The 19292-nt window shown below is 38.5% G+C and overlaps 1 protein-coding gene across 1 annotated transcript in view; it reads right to left on the bottom strand.

The window, feature by feature from the left end:
- Window positions 1-465: 465 nt before the first annotated feature.
- Window positions 466-19292, bottom strand: part of LOC106074122 (glutamate receptor ionotropic, NMDA 3A-like) — a 177335-nt gene continuing 158508 nt past the window's right edge. Inside the window, exons 11-13 of the mRNA XM_056030168.1 lie at window positions 7038-7157; window positions 4846-4922; window positions 466-2943 (exon numbers count right to left, since the gene is read on the bottom strand). Coding sequence (XP_055886143.1) covers window positions 1818-2943; window positions 4846-4922; window positions 7038-7157 — 1323 coding nt within the window. The 3' untranslated portion in view covers window positions 466-1817. The remainder of the gene's footprint in view (window positions 2944-4845; window positions 4923-7037; window positions 7158-19292) is intronic.

Here is a 19292-nt window from a genome sequence, read left to right as displayed (position 1 = left end):
TCGTGATATCATGTCGCCTGTATAAGTTTTGCTTTAATTTCTTTTAAACATTAACGTGTTACAATTTTGTCATTTAAATAAAAAATGAATACATTAAATATTGCTCATTTCATGATTTTTTAAATTACTATTTATTAGATAAAAATGATCAGATGATGAAAATATCAGGGGATGAAATGACCGGGGATGAAGTGACCAGGGGATGAAATGACCGGGGATGAAGTGACCGGGGATGAAATGACCGGGGATGAAGTGACCGGGGATGAAGTGACCAGGGGATGAAATGACCGGGGATGAAGTGATCGGGGATGAAGTGAACGGTGATGAAATGACCGGGGATGAAGTGACCGGGGATGAAGTGACCGGGGATGAACTGACCGGGAACCATATATATATATGTGTGTTTGTTTGTGAGTGTTCTCTGCGTATTGAATTTAAAATGACGTTAGGAGAAAAATATTTTTTTATTTTTATTATACATTTTGAACACAAAAACTGAATTAATTTCAATCTCTATATTGACTATTTGATTAAAGTAAAAAGAATATTTACAGAGGTGGAAAAAAATAATATTTCAATATTTACAGTTGAACTTTGACCTTAGGTCAAAGACAGAAAAACAACAACAACAAAGAAATATCACAAAAATTGTTTAGAAAAAAAACATCCAAATCCACGTACTTGCTTGTTAGAATTTATATTCAGTAATTTGTATGTGTGTGTGTAAATGTCATCTTACAAGTTCAATCACTCTTGCATATTAAGCCGGCTTCAAAGTTGTAAGATTTTCCCATTTACAAGAAATGGTAAAGGTTATTTCAACAGTAAGCCTACGGAGTGTAAAGTAAAGTTAAACAAAGTAAAGTTCGATCTATAGGGGAAATGATGTAAAGCTCATTTGTTTCTTTGGCCAACAATTTACGAGCAGGATGACATTTGGCCTGCACAACGACTTTCCCAAAATTCAAAATCCCAGTCTTCACCGAGATTCAAACCCAGGAGTACGTGTTTGGAAGCCAATCACTTAACCACTCAGCCAACGCGCGCGCCCCCCGTAGTGAAAAACTGCCTAAATGACTCTCCGATGTTGATTATGACTAATCAAAAGTAGACAGCGATGTAACAACAGCATAATGCACACATCGCTCTTGTGATGAAGACTGAACTAAAAAGTTGCTGTTGTCGTATGATGACCAGGGCAACTACGCTGCTTAGAAACGTACTTTCTAACGGATTGAATACTAAATAAGATTAAAAACATTGACACATTTCGATACCTACTGAAAAACAAAAGCAATAAAAAAGTAATTAAAATTATTGTGCGTCGATGACCTTTGACATTATAGGTCAGAGGTAAACATGGAATTAAATACTTTTAGGTACCAAGCAGTGGAGACCAGAAGTGGTCAGAAAGAGACCAAAGTCAGACCAACAAGTTGCCAGTTAGAGTATAAAAAAAAAAAGAAAATATTTGTCAGAATAAGAATTTTTTTTTAAATCTTGATTTTTGACAGTTGCCAGATTCTTTTGGACAACGATCAATAAAAAATATCGATTTTTTTTTTTTTAAATTCAGTCAATGAATGTGATAAAGTAAAATTTCAAGATCAATATATTTTGAGAGAATCGATTTAGCCGAGCCGAGACCTGCGAGACCATTTTCCATGTAGAGTAGTCTTTCTTTAACATCTTGGCCGATTCCCTCCTGACCCTTTTGTTATAAAATTTAAATTCATTTGCATTTTTTCTTATATAGTAGCCGCCACATCAAAACATAGAAAGTAGGTTAATCAGAAGTACGCTATTTATAGGTACCGTCATACAGGGGAATGTTTTTGTAACATAGCTAACCGTCTCTCCAGCTTGGCTTTCTCCTTGAGTGCTATCTCCAGCCGTCTGCTCAGCTCTATTTCAGAAGACTTCCACAGCACTAGGAGCTCCTCTTTTGTGACATTGTCCAGCGAGAAGTGATACGGGGAGTCCTCCGCTCTGGACGCCTCGGCCAAGGAGCAGAGGTGGTCTTGGTAGGAACGCGTCTTGTGCAGCAAAGACACGCTAATATTGCTGGTCTTGGGCAGTAAGGCTTTCTGATCGCAGCGGCACTCGGTGTGGTCCACTAGGTTGTGCTGGTCGCCCGTCTTCTGCTTCAGCAGGTTGGAGCAAACGTCCAGCACCGGAGAGATCGAGGAGTCATGGAGCGAGTCGCCGTCGTCATCGTCGGTTAATCGCAGATCGCAGCTTTCCGCAAAGACGGAAGGATCTCCGGACTCTTTCTCGTTACGGTTGGATTTTGACGAAGTAAATCGGCTCCTATCAGAGTCCCAGGATTCTTTCTGATGCTTTGATTTGCAAGGCGGAGACAATTCGTTGACGAATGAAGCTGACGGGAGGGCTGAGCCCGGAGAACGCCTGTGACGCTTGTTATTGGGCGGGGAGTCCAGTCCCAGCATGGGTGGACAGGTACAGTCAACGGACAGGCTCCTATGACGTCCGCTGTCAGTTTCGGTGGAAACGGCGCCTTCCACGCCAAAGCTGGGCGACAAGTCCAAGTCAGGCGAAGACGCTGTGGCAGCTTTGCTGTACTTCCGGTACCTCTGCCTGCGGTACGCCTCTCTGGCTTTCTGCGATCTCCTCGACGACGTTCTGTGCGCCTCTGGGGGCGACGCCATTCCCGACAAGGCTGCGTTTGGAAGACTTCTGTCCGAGACTCCTCTGCTAGCCCCAAGAAGGCTATCATCCGACTCTGCCGACGAGGACTCCCCACTTGAGTCCTTAGGCGCCGACACTTTCCTGAAGCTAGGTGGCGAATCGATGTGATCCAGTTTCAAACAAGAGTTGCCCAGTTCCACGTTCACCGTGAGCTGCTTGAGTGGGATCTCAATGATGGTGGGAGTGGAAAGTGTATCATCATCCGTCAATCCCGAGTCTTTCATCTCTTTTAACCTAGGAGCAAGGGCAAGAGAACAAATGATAGTTTTAAAGCCACTCGACACAACACATTTCTCATCTGGATCTAAACAGTAAGACTGGACAAAGTCACAATAAATCAACGGAACCAAGGAGACCTACACTGGACTAGTGGACAGGGAAAAAAAGATAAATTGAAGGAGAGAAAGAGTGTGTGTGTGTGTGTGTGTGTGAGAGAGAAAGAAGGAGAGAGAGAGAACAACGAGGGAAGAGGTTTGAGTTCCGGAGATAGAAATGGAATTGATTTTCCTATAAAATGTGTGATTTCGGAACTACAATATTTATAATAACATAAATGTCACTTGATTGTAATTACTTAGTCTCAATTAAAGTCAATGGTTTTGCTAGCTGCCTCAGGCATCCTGTTTGATTCTGTAAAGTTACTAGGAAACAAAAAAAAACGTATCTTTAATGTGTTCTATCAATTAGTCTTAGCACTTCACAGTCGTATCTTTTGATATTTATACATTTATGTTCTTATTGTATGGCTATGGCTTTAAGTTTTATTTACTACTGCTAGATAGGCATACTGTACCAAAGAATAAGGGAAATATACTCTAGCTGTACTGAAAACTGGAGTTGAAAGAAAGAGATCGAACTGTTGCGAGTGATAGTGACGGACAGGAATAGATCAAAGATAAAACGATACGAAAACAATGCATGAATAGATCAAAGATTAAAATACGAAAACAATGTTTGAATAGCTCTAATTGAACGTTAGAGATTTTCACGATGAACTAATGTCAAAGACGCTTCACTGTTGCCAATTAAATTTAAAAAAATTAAAAAAAGAACTGCGCTGTAAATGTTTTTTACAATAACTCAATGCGTGGCACTAGATCTTCGTATAAAATCTCCTTTATTGCCACTAGTTAGATGCCCGTTTCTTTTTAACTAATTTTTTTAAATCCTAGAGTGAAATTCTGCTACTTCCTCTGAACTGACTTTAGTTTGTGATTTCAACGAAAGAGCTCATGAAATGGGATTCAGCAGTGATAAAAGGTGTCACAATATTTTTAAAAAAAGCCTAGCTTAGCGATACTTCCTTTACACCGGATACACCATAAAGTTTGCTATTTATAGTTTTTTTCTGACATCCATGAAAATCTCCACTACGAAAACAATCTAAGAGAAATGCATTGACCAGTTCCGTCCATGTTTTCAGAGACCAATGAAGAAAGAGACACAAGCAAAAGCGAAAGACCTTTTTTTTAAAAAAAAGACAACACATTATAAACACACACAAGAAATACGTATATAGAGGGACACATACATGAACTAAACACATACGCAACAACAAACACACACACATAGAAAAGACATAGTTAGTGCACATCAAGTGAACGCTCACACAGACCACATAGCACAACACATACAAACTCGTATCCCTGCAACATACAATCTATACATTCTCACAAGCGCATACATAAACATTCTTACCCTACACATATACCTTTACACATAATATAACAAAACTGGTACCCCACATATATAATCCAAAACATACCCCAAAAATATTCACACACATATACACATACATTCCTAACTCACGCATATACCCTTACACATCCCCCCACAAATACTCGTACCACACAAAATACCCACTCACATACTAACCAACACCAAAAGTTTTAACCAACACTTATATCTACCCCCCCCCTTCCGCAATATACTCACGCACCTACTCGTAAACCACAAACATATCCTCTACACTCACACACACTCATATGTATTCCTCATATATAACCCTCTACACACACTCACACATACCGACACTCTTATCCTTACATATTCCTGCCACACATATCTAAATACTTATACTCCACTCATATACTCCACTCAGACAAATACCCCCCTCCCCTTCCACACACGACCTACCATTTCGCTTTCTCCACTATGTCACAAAAGTTTCTGTTGAGCCTCTTGGTCTTGGCAATGTCTGCCAATCTGTTCCTCTGTTCAAATAGAACTTAGAATATTAGATCACTTCTCAGCAACATACAGATGAGAGGGTGGGGGGTTGTTAGAATGAGAGAGAGAGAGAAAATATCAGAAGGATAGGGCAAGGCTAGAGATAAAAGAGAGAGAAAGAGAGAGTCAGTGAGAGAGATGGAGAGATGAAGGACACAATATAAAAGAAAATTATTTAAAAGCAAACACAAAAAGAGGGAAAAAGAGTCCAAAACTAAATTATATAAATATATAGGGAAAGAGAGAGCGAGAGAGAGAGAGAGAGAGAGAGAAGAGAGAGAGAGAGAAAGAGTGAGAGAGAGAGAGATGGAGAATGAGACAGAAATAGATTGAGAGAGAGGGAGAGTGTGAAAGAGAGAGAAAGATTGAGTTAGAGGTTGAGAAAGAGACACTGAGAGAGGTTGAGAAGCAGATAGAGAGAGACAAAGAGAGGCCGAGAAAGAGAAGCTAAAATTAATTTCTATTAATAAACTGAATGATATACATATTAATAAGAAGAAAATGTACAAACGTTGGGAGATAAACAAAAAAGCGAAGGGCTGAACTGAATGTTAACTATCTAATTTTGGGCCCAGACATTCAGGCATAGATCTTAAAATAGCTCCACGCGCTAGATGTATGAGTCATACTGGACATACACACTCACACCCGTTCCCGATATTGAACTTCTTAATAATCTTATAGCTTAAGACAGTGGCACAAAAATAAACAATGCTACCGATTCCGCGAACTGGGGAATACGTGAAATGAAACAGGTTTTTATTATTTGCATACTGATGTATTAAACACAATATAATTACTTTAAAAAAAAAGGTTGATTTAAGCTTGGAAAATTCATTTCAAACTAAGGGCAATAATTACCTCGAATCGGGGTAATTTTAGTAGTCTCCCTTAGCGAAAAAAAAAAAGTCATCTTATTTTGGCAAATTTTAATGATCATCGATTAAAAACTATAGAATACTAGCAGCGTGGCCGGGATTTGAGGGGGAATTGTGTGTGTGTGCGTGTGCAGAGAACAGAGAGAGAGAGAATTAACAAGCATATTCAGACATTCAACCCATAGTATTGAACATTAAACAATAACTTCTTTTACTACTTTGAGTCGTTTCACGACTAAGATTCACCTCGTAGTGTAGCCTACTTTTTCATGTGCCTGGAGAGCCCTATTCTGGAGAGAAATACCCGTCCACGTACAATGCAGGCACAGGTGACATTTGTTTTGGTTGTAGCGGAGCTAATCATTTTTCGTTTGGTTGTTCTTCCAGAGTTGTGGTCATCGCGTTTTCGCTGTCCATATTTTTCTTGGTCACCATTTCTCTCCACATAATGCAGTCTAAGGCTATGTCTGCCAAGTAGTCAACATCAATGCGCTCTGTGGTCCCATTTGATTACATTTACACATCGGGTGCATGCAATGTAATTATTGTTAAAAGTGTAGAATGTATATTGTAGTTGGCAGTTCATCTAGCTTATATTTAGTAGACGAGCGTTGCTATCCAATAATGCTTAATTCTGTCTTCTTATCACTACTCAGACGTCTGTGACGTGGATCTAATGAGAAATAAAGCGGATTTGATGGAATGGTATTCATGATGCCAAAGTTTTTAAAAATATGTTTCATTGTCTTGCTATTTTAAGTCTCGGATCAGGAACATTTAATGTTATGATGCCCCAAACTTTTAGAATGGCAAGAAACGATTCCAACATTCTTAAAGTCTTCAAGTAGGAATTCACAGTTTCTGACTACAAAAGAATCCACCAGCACCAGTGGCAAACTAGGAATTCATCTAGCGCCTCCGAATGATTGTGGCTTCGCACATGACTCAAAACAATAATTTTAGAAGAAATAGCTTGTGCCCAATCTTATTGTTGGAGGTTTTAAACAATTGTGTTAATTATATTTTTAGTTGATTTTTTTTTTCTATTTCATTTGGGGTCACCAAATTCACTTCACCTAGGGCCTCAAATTATCTAAGACCGGCCCTGAATCCACCATACATATGCTTTGAACAAAGCCCAGCACTAAGATAAGATAATGTGATGGTCATAATGTCATTATGTGTCGACTGCTGGGGAGAAAACATAATTTAGCGTGTTACCCGTATAGTGCTCTTCTGAAACAGCCTGGCGAAGTCTCTGCTCTTGAAGATACCCATCATTTCCTTGGCAGACTGGTTGATAGACACCAGCTCAGCACTAGCGATCGTCCTCTGGAGCCTCTGGGGGTTACAAAGAAGAAAGATCATAAGGGAAGATGGATAAGTAGATTGAAAGGACACATGTTATCTTAGTATCATTATACATTAGATTAGTGGACAGAGACGCGCTAGGTACACAGACACATTTTATATCTGTAGACAGACACACATCATATGAGTAGACAGACACACTTTAAATTAGTAGACAGACACATGTAAAATATGTAAAGACACGTGTTATATCAGCAAACACACACATCATATAGAAGACAGACACACTTTATATAGAAGACAGACACACATTATATTAATTAATAGACAGACACCAGTTATATTAGTAGACAGACACAATTTAAATATGTAGAGTGAAACGTGTTATGTCAGTAGAGAAACACACTGTATAGAAGACAGACACACTTTATATTATTTAGACAGACACACGTCATATAAGTTGGCAAACACACAGTAGTTATATCAGTTAACAAACATATGTACATTGATATTAGTAAACAAACAAAATGAGACATTTTATAATTTAGCAGAAAGCAATATATTTTCGAGTTAGAGCTTCACATAGATACAATGAGGGAACCGTGTAGACAAGTAGACACTGTAAAATGGGTGTAATAGACCTTCCCACACACTCAGAAGCGGTCCCCGATGGGTCCACCCATGGTTCTCGATAATAATTAGAATAATATTAAACTAATATGAATAACAGAGGTTCGGAGTTCCATCTTTGTCTAAGCTTCTTGCAACTTGTTTTATTCTTAGTTGAAATATAAAATGTGAAAGACTTGAAAGAATTAACTGAGCACGTAGAGCAGAACCTCGTCAAGGGAAGTGAATAGAAATTCGAAATTTCGGTGGAATAATTTCATCTACAACAAATAGAATTACGATTCTTGCTTAGTTAAAGGCTGAATGGCTAGGCATTCAGAAGATTGTTCTATGCCTTCAAAATGTCTACGCCATGTATCCTTTCTAACTCAATTCGAGCTTGCGTAGATTGACGCATGCTGGCATCACCGATAAAAAAATGCCCGATATGGTCACGTGATGGATTACTGTCCAATCGTTGATGTCATTGAAATACATTTAAAATGAGACTTCTACTTGAGTTCACCAGAAAGAGGCTATGTCGAGATAGATGCATTTTGTTGTAAAGGGGTTTATGTTACATAAGCTAAAAATGTATCGAAAGATAGGACATGAAAATAAGAGAGAGAGAGAGAGAGAGAGGGGGAGGGAGAAGGGGATGTTTTTCAATCCCTAACTATTTTTAGATTTGAGAGAAGAGATATTTTGGCAGACGATAATGTAGCATACATCTGACGTGTCATTCTTGCACGCGATGGAAGTGTGCCAGACAAAATATTTCAGTTTCTCGTTCTTAGTTGAACACCATTCTGGAGATTGTGGTCAAGGGATAGTTGTCTTTTCGGACATAAGACTTTTCGTCAGGAATAAAACTAAAAAAAAGTTTGATTCATGAACAAACCAAATCTAGATCCATGGACAAAAGAAAGCTTGATCCATGAACAAAACTAACCAAAGCTTGATTAATGAACTAAACAAAGCTTGATCCATGAACAGAACAAAGCTTGATCCATGAGCAAAACAAAGCTTGATCCATGAACTAAACAAAGCTTGATCCATGAACAGAACAAAGCTTGATCCATGAACTAAACAAAGCTTGATCCATGAACAGAACAAAGCTTGATCCATGAACTAAACAAAGCTTGATCCATGAACAGAACAAAGCTTGATCCATGAGCAAAACAAAGCTTGATCCATGAGCAAAACAAAGCTTGATCCATGAGCAAAACAAAGCTTGATCCATGAACTAAACAAAGCTTGATCCATGAACAATATATATATATATATATATATATATATATATATATATATATATATATATATATGTGTTTCTGAATCTTCGGCAAAACAAAACAAAACAAAAAAAAAAACAGTCATGTTGGTGGCCTTTCTCTTGACAGCTAGATGGTCTGGGGGAGCGCTGTAAGCTAAGCGTTTACTTGCATCCTTCACTGCAGAAACGCATTCTTCTGACATCTACAGCTTATTATTCATAAAATTAAAAAGGCAGATCGAATTTAGTAAAATAAAGTAAGTTGGGGGCAAGGGCCGATCCTGAAGTGTAACTGACATTTTGTAAATTCTTAACTAAAATACAAAAGAAAAAAAAAGTATTGGTTTGTCCGATGGGCGAAGGACGATTGCATGTATCGCCCCTCCCACCTGGTACAACCCTTTTTCATTTTGAATTTACTAATCGTAAAATTTGAGATTAATGTATGGTGCGACATAACATACAAATGGATTGGTATATCAATAAGTAGCTTATATTATATAGATATTCAAGTAATTTTGTTTTTGTTCACAAAATATGATTTCTCCATAGCAATAGGACCGCACCCCCCCCCCACTCAGAGGGTTAGAGTTGGAAGGGCAGTAGGTACAATCACTTCCCCCACCTCACCGGATCGGCCAAGATACCAGAGGAAAGTGACAATATAAAAAATCATATAGTAATTCACAAATTATAGACTCTTTACTAGAATAGGACCGCCGCGGACTGGGTATCAAAATCGACCCGGGCATACCATATAAACCGGCCCAAAAATGAATAACATGTCATATCATGGGCGTAGTCAGGAGTTTTTCGTTGTGGGGGGGGGGATTTTTTTTCTATCCCCCTCTGCAATGTATATGTATGTAATTAATCTTCATTACATTCTGACCTTTCATTCTTTCGGGCGTTTTTGTTTAGCCTAGAATAGGTTCTTTTAATTAGTGGAAAGACTGTACACACCACCAAGAACAGCTAAGGAGTCGCTCCCCCAGCTGGGTCCGGGGCTTTGGAAATTCAGTTTGACTACAATTGACAACATCAGCGTAACTACTGTACAATAACAGTATAAATGAAAAATTCGAACAACATTCACACAGGAAACACATACACATTCACAACCAGCGCTTTATGAATTTGACTTCTATGTACTTCTCGATGACGACAGCTGATCTTGTAACACTCTGACCGAAAGTTGGATAAAGGAGTTTTTAAATCTTTCTGTTTTAGTCCTTCGTTCAGATCTTATGTAACAGTGGTTTAATGGGTGCAGGTTGTCCTTAAGAATCGAGAGTGTTTTGGAAAGGCATCTGTCATGAAAAAGCTCTTCAAGAGATGGTAGTTGTATTCGAGTGATATGCGATGCTTTTTTAATTAGTCTATTAAGTCTAAGTCTTTGTGCCAGTGAAGTATTTCCATATCAGCAGGTGATGGCAAAGTTAATTAGACTGCTGATGGTTGCTGTATAAAAAAGTTTAATAATTGTTTTGTCGATGTTAAATTTTCTTAGCTTTCTGAGATAGAAGAGTCGCTGGTGAATTTTTGTGTATATGTTTTGACAATGTTTACTCCATTTCAGTTTGTTGTTGATGGTTGTTCTTAGATATTTATATTCGTGTACTTGTTCAATGGTTTGATTGTTTATCTGAATTTCTGCAATATGGCCTTTATGTTTCCTAAAGTCAATAATCGATTCTTTAGTTTTTTGAACATTTAAAATTAGAAAGTTATGTATACACCATTGAATATATCATGCCCCATTATTGAAAATATAAATCTCCTTTCATTAAATATCCGATGTGACAGCGCTATAAGCCTATAAATTATAAGAATTTCCATCATTAATGACTGCATACTTAGCATAAGTCTGCCATTAATTATAATAGTAAAAAAATGATTTAGATCTAGATTTGTCTTTTTTTAATTAAATAATTTTTTTTGTAAGCCTTAAGTGTAGTATTTTTACATCGATGTTATTAAAAATAAACAAAAAGGAAACTTACTATTTCTGTACAAATCTCATATTGAGCTGTGAATAAGTTGGGTGGCTTGCAATTTCGTGGCTGTGTGTGTTAATTGTTGAAGAGCTTCTTCTTCCTCGTTCTCATTTTTATGTTGGAACGTCCAGATGACTAGACCAATACATGAGATGAACTGCGCAGTGGTTTCCAAATCAGGGAGCTCTCCGTATAGTTTTCTTTCTATTGGGGTGCTTTGAGGCCAGTGTCTTGTACAGGTCTCATGGTAAAGAGAATAGTGTTGAAGGACATGTCTCATTCTGCTGTGTCCGGTCCTGAGTCGTAAGATTGGAGTTGATCTTGTCAGGATAGCTTATAATAGGCATCATCTTTCTTGTGATTCGGATGAGAGCTTGTCCATTTCTCATTTATTTTATTTACAATTAGTTTCTTCATTTCTAATGAATAGAGTGCAATTTAATTGTGAATTTGTTCTCCCACTCTTAGCGATTGTGTCAGCCTTCTCATTTTCTTCTAGTTCTATATGTGCTGGTATCCATTGTATCCGTTAAAGAGCTAATTGTCGCCCCAATTTTTTTCTGCGTTATATCTATGTTTTGTAACTTAATTAACCTCTCTCATCCCTCTTTTTCGTTAACTGACAATGAAACCATCAAAAGAAGGGGAATGGAAGGCGCAAAAACAAAAGAGAGTGCTATCAAACGTCCATGCCGAACAGCAAAATGATAAGCCAAACACAACCTCGAAGACATCAAAGCATTGTTGAAGTTCATGCCGCTCGTGCATAGCCAAAAGTACGGTCTAACGTTTTGCAAATGATAATACGTAGGATACAGTGTATAGTGTAGATTTTTTTGATATTCTTGTTGAATTTCAAACAAAATTAAGTGTAATAAATAAATTAAAAAAAAAGAAAAGAAAACGTGTTCGGGCATCTGTGTCTCGATGCTGTCACTTTAAACACAAAGTGGTCTGCATTGAAGAATTTTTTTTTCCTTGGTCGCGACCAGACCGGCCCATTTGGTACCGGCCCACCGGGCATTTGCCCGTTTGCCCATATAGCCAGTCCGCCCCTGTCCCCCCCCCCCAATCCAATCGGCAAACAGAGGAACAACATAATATAAATATCGGTTAAAATATCAATAACACGTTTTAATCATATAGATATCTAATTGATTTTGTTAACAAGCTGCGATTTCTACACATAAATTCGAAAGTTTATAAGGATGGGGGGGGGGGCGGGATTGATCCCATCGTCGCTCCCCAGCACACCAAATCGACCAACATACTAGAGGGGGGGGGCGAAATAATCTTAAAATAGGTTGAAATATATAAAATCAGTATATATTATTAACATAGCTAATATATTCGTATACAAATTGTGTGATTTCTTTACTAAAATTCGTCCGCCCCCCCCCAATCGACCGAATGGGGGGGGGGGGCGATCGCCTCTACTCTACCGCCCTCCCCTCCCCCCTGGATCCGCTAGTGGTCTAAGGGTGTAACATTTCAAACGGGTAGGTCTACATTTAAGGGGAACACACTAAGGTGACTTTTTAAAAATAGCGTTTATACTTTTATGCTTATAGCATGCTAATTTTTTTTTTTTACAAAGCCTATATCAACTAAAAAAGTGCGTACACGTTATTTCTCCCACACCTAATCTCGAATCAAGTTGAAATTTTGCACACTTATTTCTATTACATGACATATCGAACAAGGGAAAGAAGTCGTACTTGAAAGATGTGATGGTGTAAGTTGAATTAGTCCCCTTTATACTAAGATCGCCGATTAACTAGCAACATATGGCTCCTTCTGTCTCGTAAGACAATGGATGCGCCCAGGTGAGTCACTGGCTTTGGTTTCGTCTTAAGACAGGTCAGAATCTGGAGTGACTGATCAAGCCAATTCTGGAGCGGCAGACTTTGCCACAGTTCGTGCATGTATATGCATCTGTCCTAGGGCTGGATGACAGGGCAGCTTTCTTTTTCTTTCTCTTGACTGATGCAGCTTTGCACTCGGCGAAGTCCGTACCAACACGTACAGCACTCCAGTGTTCTTTTGGCCGCTTAGCAGCAGCACCAGAGGTTCCTCTCCGGGGCGCATTCCTGGGCCTTAGATAAACTGACAATAGAGAGCTGTAAAAACTTTCTATTTTCATTAGCCCATAGCTTGGCTAGTGTATTGGCTGGAGGAGGCTTGAGCCCTCGAGTTCGAATTCAGGTCGTACACCTTATATATATATATAAAGCGTTTAAAAAAGCGATCAGAGTAATCTTTAAACAGATACCTCCTTCTTTCTCCCACCCCCCCTTTTCATAGCGCATTGGGAAAGCTAAAAGCATGACATTGGTAAAAAACAATTGGTAAAAATATTTCTTATCTGGTACTGTCAGGGTCAAGTTTCGCTAAAGAGAAACAAAGTTCAAGGTAGCCCCCTCAACAGTGTCCACTGAGACATTTTCTGATGATCTAGTATTATTATTATTATTATTAATATTTGAAAATTTGAACTAAAAATGTTTGAATGAGTTGAACGACTGAAATGTGTTGGGTGTCTGGCAAAGTGGCACAGACCGCTTTGTTATTTTACTAATAGGCTACAGTTTGAATCTCGATTACAACATGGGATTTTCAGTTCGAGATTTGAAGGCGTGCGGACACGTCTAGGTGCATGGATAAACAAAAGGACAACTTTTTTAAAAACTACAATCCATTGTTTTCCTTGTCTGATATTTTTTTTATATTTTTGCCGAATCTCATCATTTCCACTGTAAAATCTTTAATACCTTAGTACAAAGTCAGATCTAGAAATATATATATATATATATATATATATATATATATATATATATATATATATATAAATTTATATAAACATTAAATAATAAAAAAAAATTGCCGCCATATATAAATTTGTGTGCTCACGTAATTATGTCTTCAACCGATAAGACTTCTATAGAACAGACCTGCCTTAAAGTCTTTAGCTCTTCCTATCTCCACCTTTCTAAGCTCCACCAGTTCAGCCCTCCCATGTCCCATGACGACGCTACAGCGGGAGAAGAGCTGAGTTGAGGTCTTACATATCAGAACGACTTTCTTATTTCGTTACAACACCGACGGCATCGCCCTCGGACCTAAAACATAATTTACGCATGGTTTCACATGTGCCAATCATTTCTGAGGCAGGGAGAAGGAGAAATATAATGGGGATACGCCAGAAATACAGAGAGAGAGAGAGAGAGAGAGAGAGAAGCCAGGCAGGGTGAGAAGGCATATAATCGATGACATCTAGCTTTATGTTGAATGTAGGGCAATCTAAATCCAGGGTGTTGTCGCTTCTCACATCCCCCCCCCCCCCAAGAAGCTCAACTCACATTTAGATCTACACTTACATCCAAATCTTATTCCCCACAACATTTAACTCATACCCTCAACCAAGGCCGGACTTAGATATATGGAGACCCCGGGACAGAATTTTTATGGAGGCCTATAGACTTTTTAAGATAAGATAAGATAAGATAGATAAGATAATTTTATTGATCCAATCCAATGGAAATTCAGTTTGACTACAACTGACGACATCAGCGTAACTACTGTAACAATAACAGTATAGATGCAATATTGGAACAACATTCACACACGTTCGAAAGCTTGAATAAAAGTCCACTTATTAATTTAAAAAAATACTAATATCTAAAAGTATGCCATATTATAAAAGAAAGTACTTGTAAATTAAATTAAATTTCCCCTCATTTACAGAAATACAATTATTTAATATGGATATTTTAGTCAATCCCCTCCCCCCTCATTTATTTTAATGACAAATGTCTACAGAGGCCTTCAACTCTAATTAGAGGTTTTCCTGGTCGTCGTGCTATAAGCGAAGGTATATACCTAGAGTATGTCGTTGGTCATTGTACTAGCCACACAAGGCTCTCGCTATTTGTGATCCAAAGAAACATTCGCCCAAAGACTGTTACATCTCACAAGAAACTTAATTTTTTTTTGTCATAGTGAAAACGCTTTAGTTGGCGTCTGCTCGTGACAAGCTCCATCTTGTGAACAAAATCTATACTCTGACGTTCAATGTCGTCTGCTCTGGTGTCTTGTGGGAAATGAATATGATTAGCAAAGATTAGCATGGCTCAGTAGTGAAGTCACAACATGCGCAGCTATACATATATATGTTATGGTGTGTGTCTGTGTGTGTTTCTATGGTGAAGGGAAAAGGTTAGCGATTGGTTGTGAATGATGCAAGATAAACGATACTGTCGTCAGCGCTCTTAGGTACGACAGACGACTCTAGATTAGTAGTATATGTAATTGACTAGCATTACACACCTGCTACGTATGTTGATTTGTTTCTGTGGTTTAAAATTTTTATTATGGCCGGAACATGCCCTGATTTTTTTTTTCTAAACTTCCAATGGCCGGACCACATGTTAACAAACTCTCTAACATACTTTTAATCCGGGAATTCTTGAATCTGTTTCAAAGAAATGAAACGGCCCGCTCTCCTCTTCTTTCTCTCTCTGTCTGGAATCTCCGTTTTGTTTTAAAAATACGGAAGTCTTAATTTTTGTGCTATTTCAATTTATGCTTAAATATAGAAACGGCCTCTCGGGAGGTACGGAGAATAGAATACATATATTTAATAGAAAGCTTGGTGTTTTTCGTGTATTGCGACATACAGGCTGCAAATCTGTTGAAACGTGACCTAGCAAGCACAAAAGTGGTCAAATGAGCTTTTGCATTAAGTTTCATGCGAATCCGTTTGTTAGTTTCAGAGATCTCTTGATAAATGCAGGAGTGGTATTTGGTAGGCCTAAATATTTGATTGGCTACTTAACTGCCGCTGAAGTTGCAGTTTTTCTTTCCCGTAAAGCTACTTCCGTGTATGTAACCTTTGACTTAACGAAATAAAACATTCTTGAATGTAACTCTATTCCTGCTCTAATCTCACACTTTGGACATAGTTTAAAACAAAAAATTGAAACATCTATTTTGACAACTTTTCATTATTTTATCGAGCAGAACTTTAGCAAATAAACTTGATCTGCGTGACAACACATTTTATAAAAATTTCAGAAACATTAATTATTTAATCCATTACATTTGTTTAAACCGCTAAACTCGAATGTCCATCTAAGAGACTTAATGGAACTAACAATCTTATTGAATTTTTTTTTTTACTCCTAGTATCATTTAAATCCTTTTTTTTTTGCATATGGCCGTCCCCATACAACACAATTATTCTCTATTATTTGAACTTAACCTAGTCATTTATTGTAAAATAATGTTTGATTTCATCTGTGCGGCCCCAGCGACTCTATACACGGGACACGTGTGGCCCTCGGGAAATCCCAAAATGGGCACGCCTGGAGTAGGGCAACCAGATTGCTTGAATGAGGGCTAATTTCTTTTCAAAGCTCTCCAAGGCGCATCTACTCACATGCGTTTCTCAGACAGCAAACACAAGGCACTCCGGCATATCTGTCAAACCAGTCAGATATCATGGACCTTTGGCTCCAGCGTTGAAGATCTAGCATATCTTCAAGTTTCTCCTTTTCTTTCCAGGCCAATCTCCATCGTCTCTGGTTTTGGGGGCGGGGGGCTACGGTAAACTATTTGAATAGAGCTAATTGAATGTGTGTTTCTGTGGGCAGCAACCTCAACGACAGTCTACATACGAGAAGGGGGAAAAAAGGAAAAAAAATTGCATCTGGCATAATCATGATTGTAAGGTAAAGGAGGAAAGCCATATCTCTTGCACGCAAAGTAAAGAAAGAAGCCAAAGAGAAAGAGAGAGAGAGAGAGAGAGAGAGAGAGAGAGAGGGAGGAGGGGGCGGAGGGAGAGATGGAAGGCACACATAGGGGGAGAAATACTCTCGTCTGTACTCCCCATGACAGAATCTCTCTGGTTTAATCAATAGGAGGTCGTGTTGCTCTGAATGGCTTTCATGACACTTGGGGGGGGGGGTGACAGAAGGGAAAAGGGAGGGGGGGTGAAGCTTTTGAAGGGTGCAAGTGGACAGGGTAGGAGCAGATAATCCTGGCTAGTTAAGCTTTTCTTCCTTAAGATACATTAGGATGATTATCCAGCGGTGGACGACCCTTTCTTCTCTTGAGGAACGGTCATCGGCCGCAGAAGTGAACATGAATATCTGGGTTAGTGTGTCTTCAAGTGGGATGGCCAATCTGTCTGTCTGTCTGTCTATCTATCTATCTATCTATCTATCTATCTATCTATCTATCTATCTATCTATCTATCTATCTATCTATCTATCTATCTATCTATCTATCTATCTATCTATCTATCTATCTATCTATCTATCTATCTAGTACCTACCCTCCCACTTTATTTATTTATGTATTATCAGTCTGTCGGTCGCACCTATTACGTTCTTATGGTCATACGATTGTGTTAAAGAATGCATTCTCCTTACCTATATACATAGATACATATAAGTGCTTTGTCTCAGGAAACTTATCAAACGGTGTCGATGTTCTATTTGACTTGTTTGGCTAGTGGCTGCTGGTGACTAGGTCAGAAACACCTAGAAACTAATTAGCAGCTCTTACAAGCTCCACGCTGCGCCCTGACGTCACAAACAGAAACAACAGACACGTTTTTTTTTTCTTTTCCGGATTTTTTTGGGGGGGGGGGTGTAAAGGAGCTTACAAAGAGAAGGGGGGTGTTTGTGTTTTAAGTATGAGAGAGAGAGAGAGAGAGAGAGAGAGAGAGAGAGAGAGAGAGAGAGAGAGAGAGAGAGGAATGACCTCTAAATAGTATTACATAAATCGGACCAGGTGACATTAATATAGAATGAAGACACACTAATTGTGAAGCCCCTTGCAACCACATACGACGTAATCGTGATAATTGTGAATTAAAACTACCACAAGTGTCGACTGCTTCGAATGAATGACGCATTCGGACTTCACTTTGTCAATTGCTACCGAAAAAGTTACACCCAACTATGTTGTCGGTCGCTACCTAACGATTCAGTTACTCCTAACGACTTTGTCACGTGATATCGAGCTTAAAAAAAAAAAAAAAGGTCCACAAAGAGCTATGCATGGAACGATTCGGTCTTAACAACTGGGTCCCTTTACCCCAGGGGGGGGGCAGGAAGAGCTGGCTAGAATGTAGACACATTCCATCACTAGGTGACATGTCACTAGAGTAGAATCAAGAAGTAATGTCTGTCTATAATGAAATATTTTTTTTTTATTACAAAGCTATCAACTCACTCCGTCTGTCTGTCTGGGTACAAACCTTGTACATGTTATGTCCCACACTTCCTGTTCTTGGACCAAGTTCAAAACTTAGCACAATTATTTGTTGTCCCTAACAAACACGAATGAATGATAATTAATAAATTTTGTTTAATATAAAAAAACGGAAAAAAATATGACAATATTGAGAGATATGTAAAGTTCCCCTTTCAGACCTTATGGTCTATTGAGCAGACAATGTTAAGGTCATCTGTTTCTTTGGCCAACTGTTAACAAGCAGGGTGCAATGTGGCCAGCACAACGACCAACCGCTTTTACTTTCTCCATTCCATTACAGCTGGGTGGACTCAGGGGGAGCCCTAAAAGTCCCGAAATTCAAAATCCCAGTCTTCATTGAGATTCGAACCCAATACCCTAGATTCGGAAACCAAGCGCTTAACCACTCAGCAACTATTAAGTAAATAAAAGTGCAGTGCTTTCCATCATACAACCTTTTTTTTTTTTTTTAAAAAAAAGTTTTTTTAAATCAATTTTTTACTCATTTCTTTATTTGGTCACTAAACTCTGATTGTGACGTCTTCATTTGAGTTAAAGCTGAAACAGGGTCACGTGACTTAGATCAGAGTGTTGACCTAAATAGCTAGTCAAGACATCAAGGCTACTTGAAGAAATTCAATTTCCAATGAGCTATTGGGCAAATGATACTGTCCCGTTTTAATTAGCTTTTTTTTTTTCGGAGGCTCTAACTATGTTAAAACCTGGCCTCGATACTGACACCCCTTCCCCTTTTTGTTTTGCTTAAAAAAAAGTATCGATAGCTTGATCTTGTTTTGAAAAGTTGAAAAAAAAAATGTCTAGCGCAGACAAGAAATTGAGTGGAAAAAAAGAAGCAGATTTGCTAATATCCCAGATACCAACCATCTCTCACATCTGAGCACTTGGCAGTTCCACGTTCAAAACCAGTTTCTGGTCAAAAGTGTTAAACTTCTGCACACTTCTGTGAGCTTCGAGTGGATCACTCAACTCGCAGAACGGATGTTTTGTTCATTTTGTTAATTTATT

This window comes from Biomphalaria glabrata, chromosome 5 (assembly GCF_947242115.1).
Source record: "Biomphalaria glabrata chromosome 5, xgBioGlab47.1, whole genome shotgun sequence".
Classification (NCBI taxonomy): Eukaryota; Metazoa; Mollusca; class Gastropoda; family Planorbidae; genus Biomphalaria; species Biomphalaria glabrata.
Note: the sequence above shows the minus strand (reverse complement) of the source record. Positions and strands in the feature narration are given on the sequence as shown.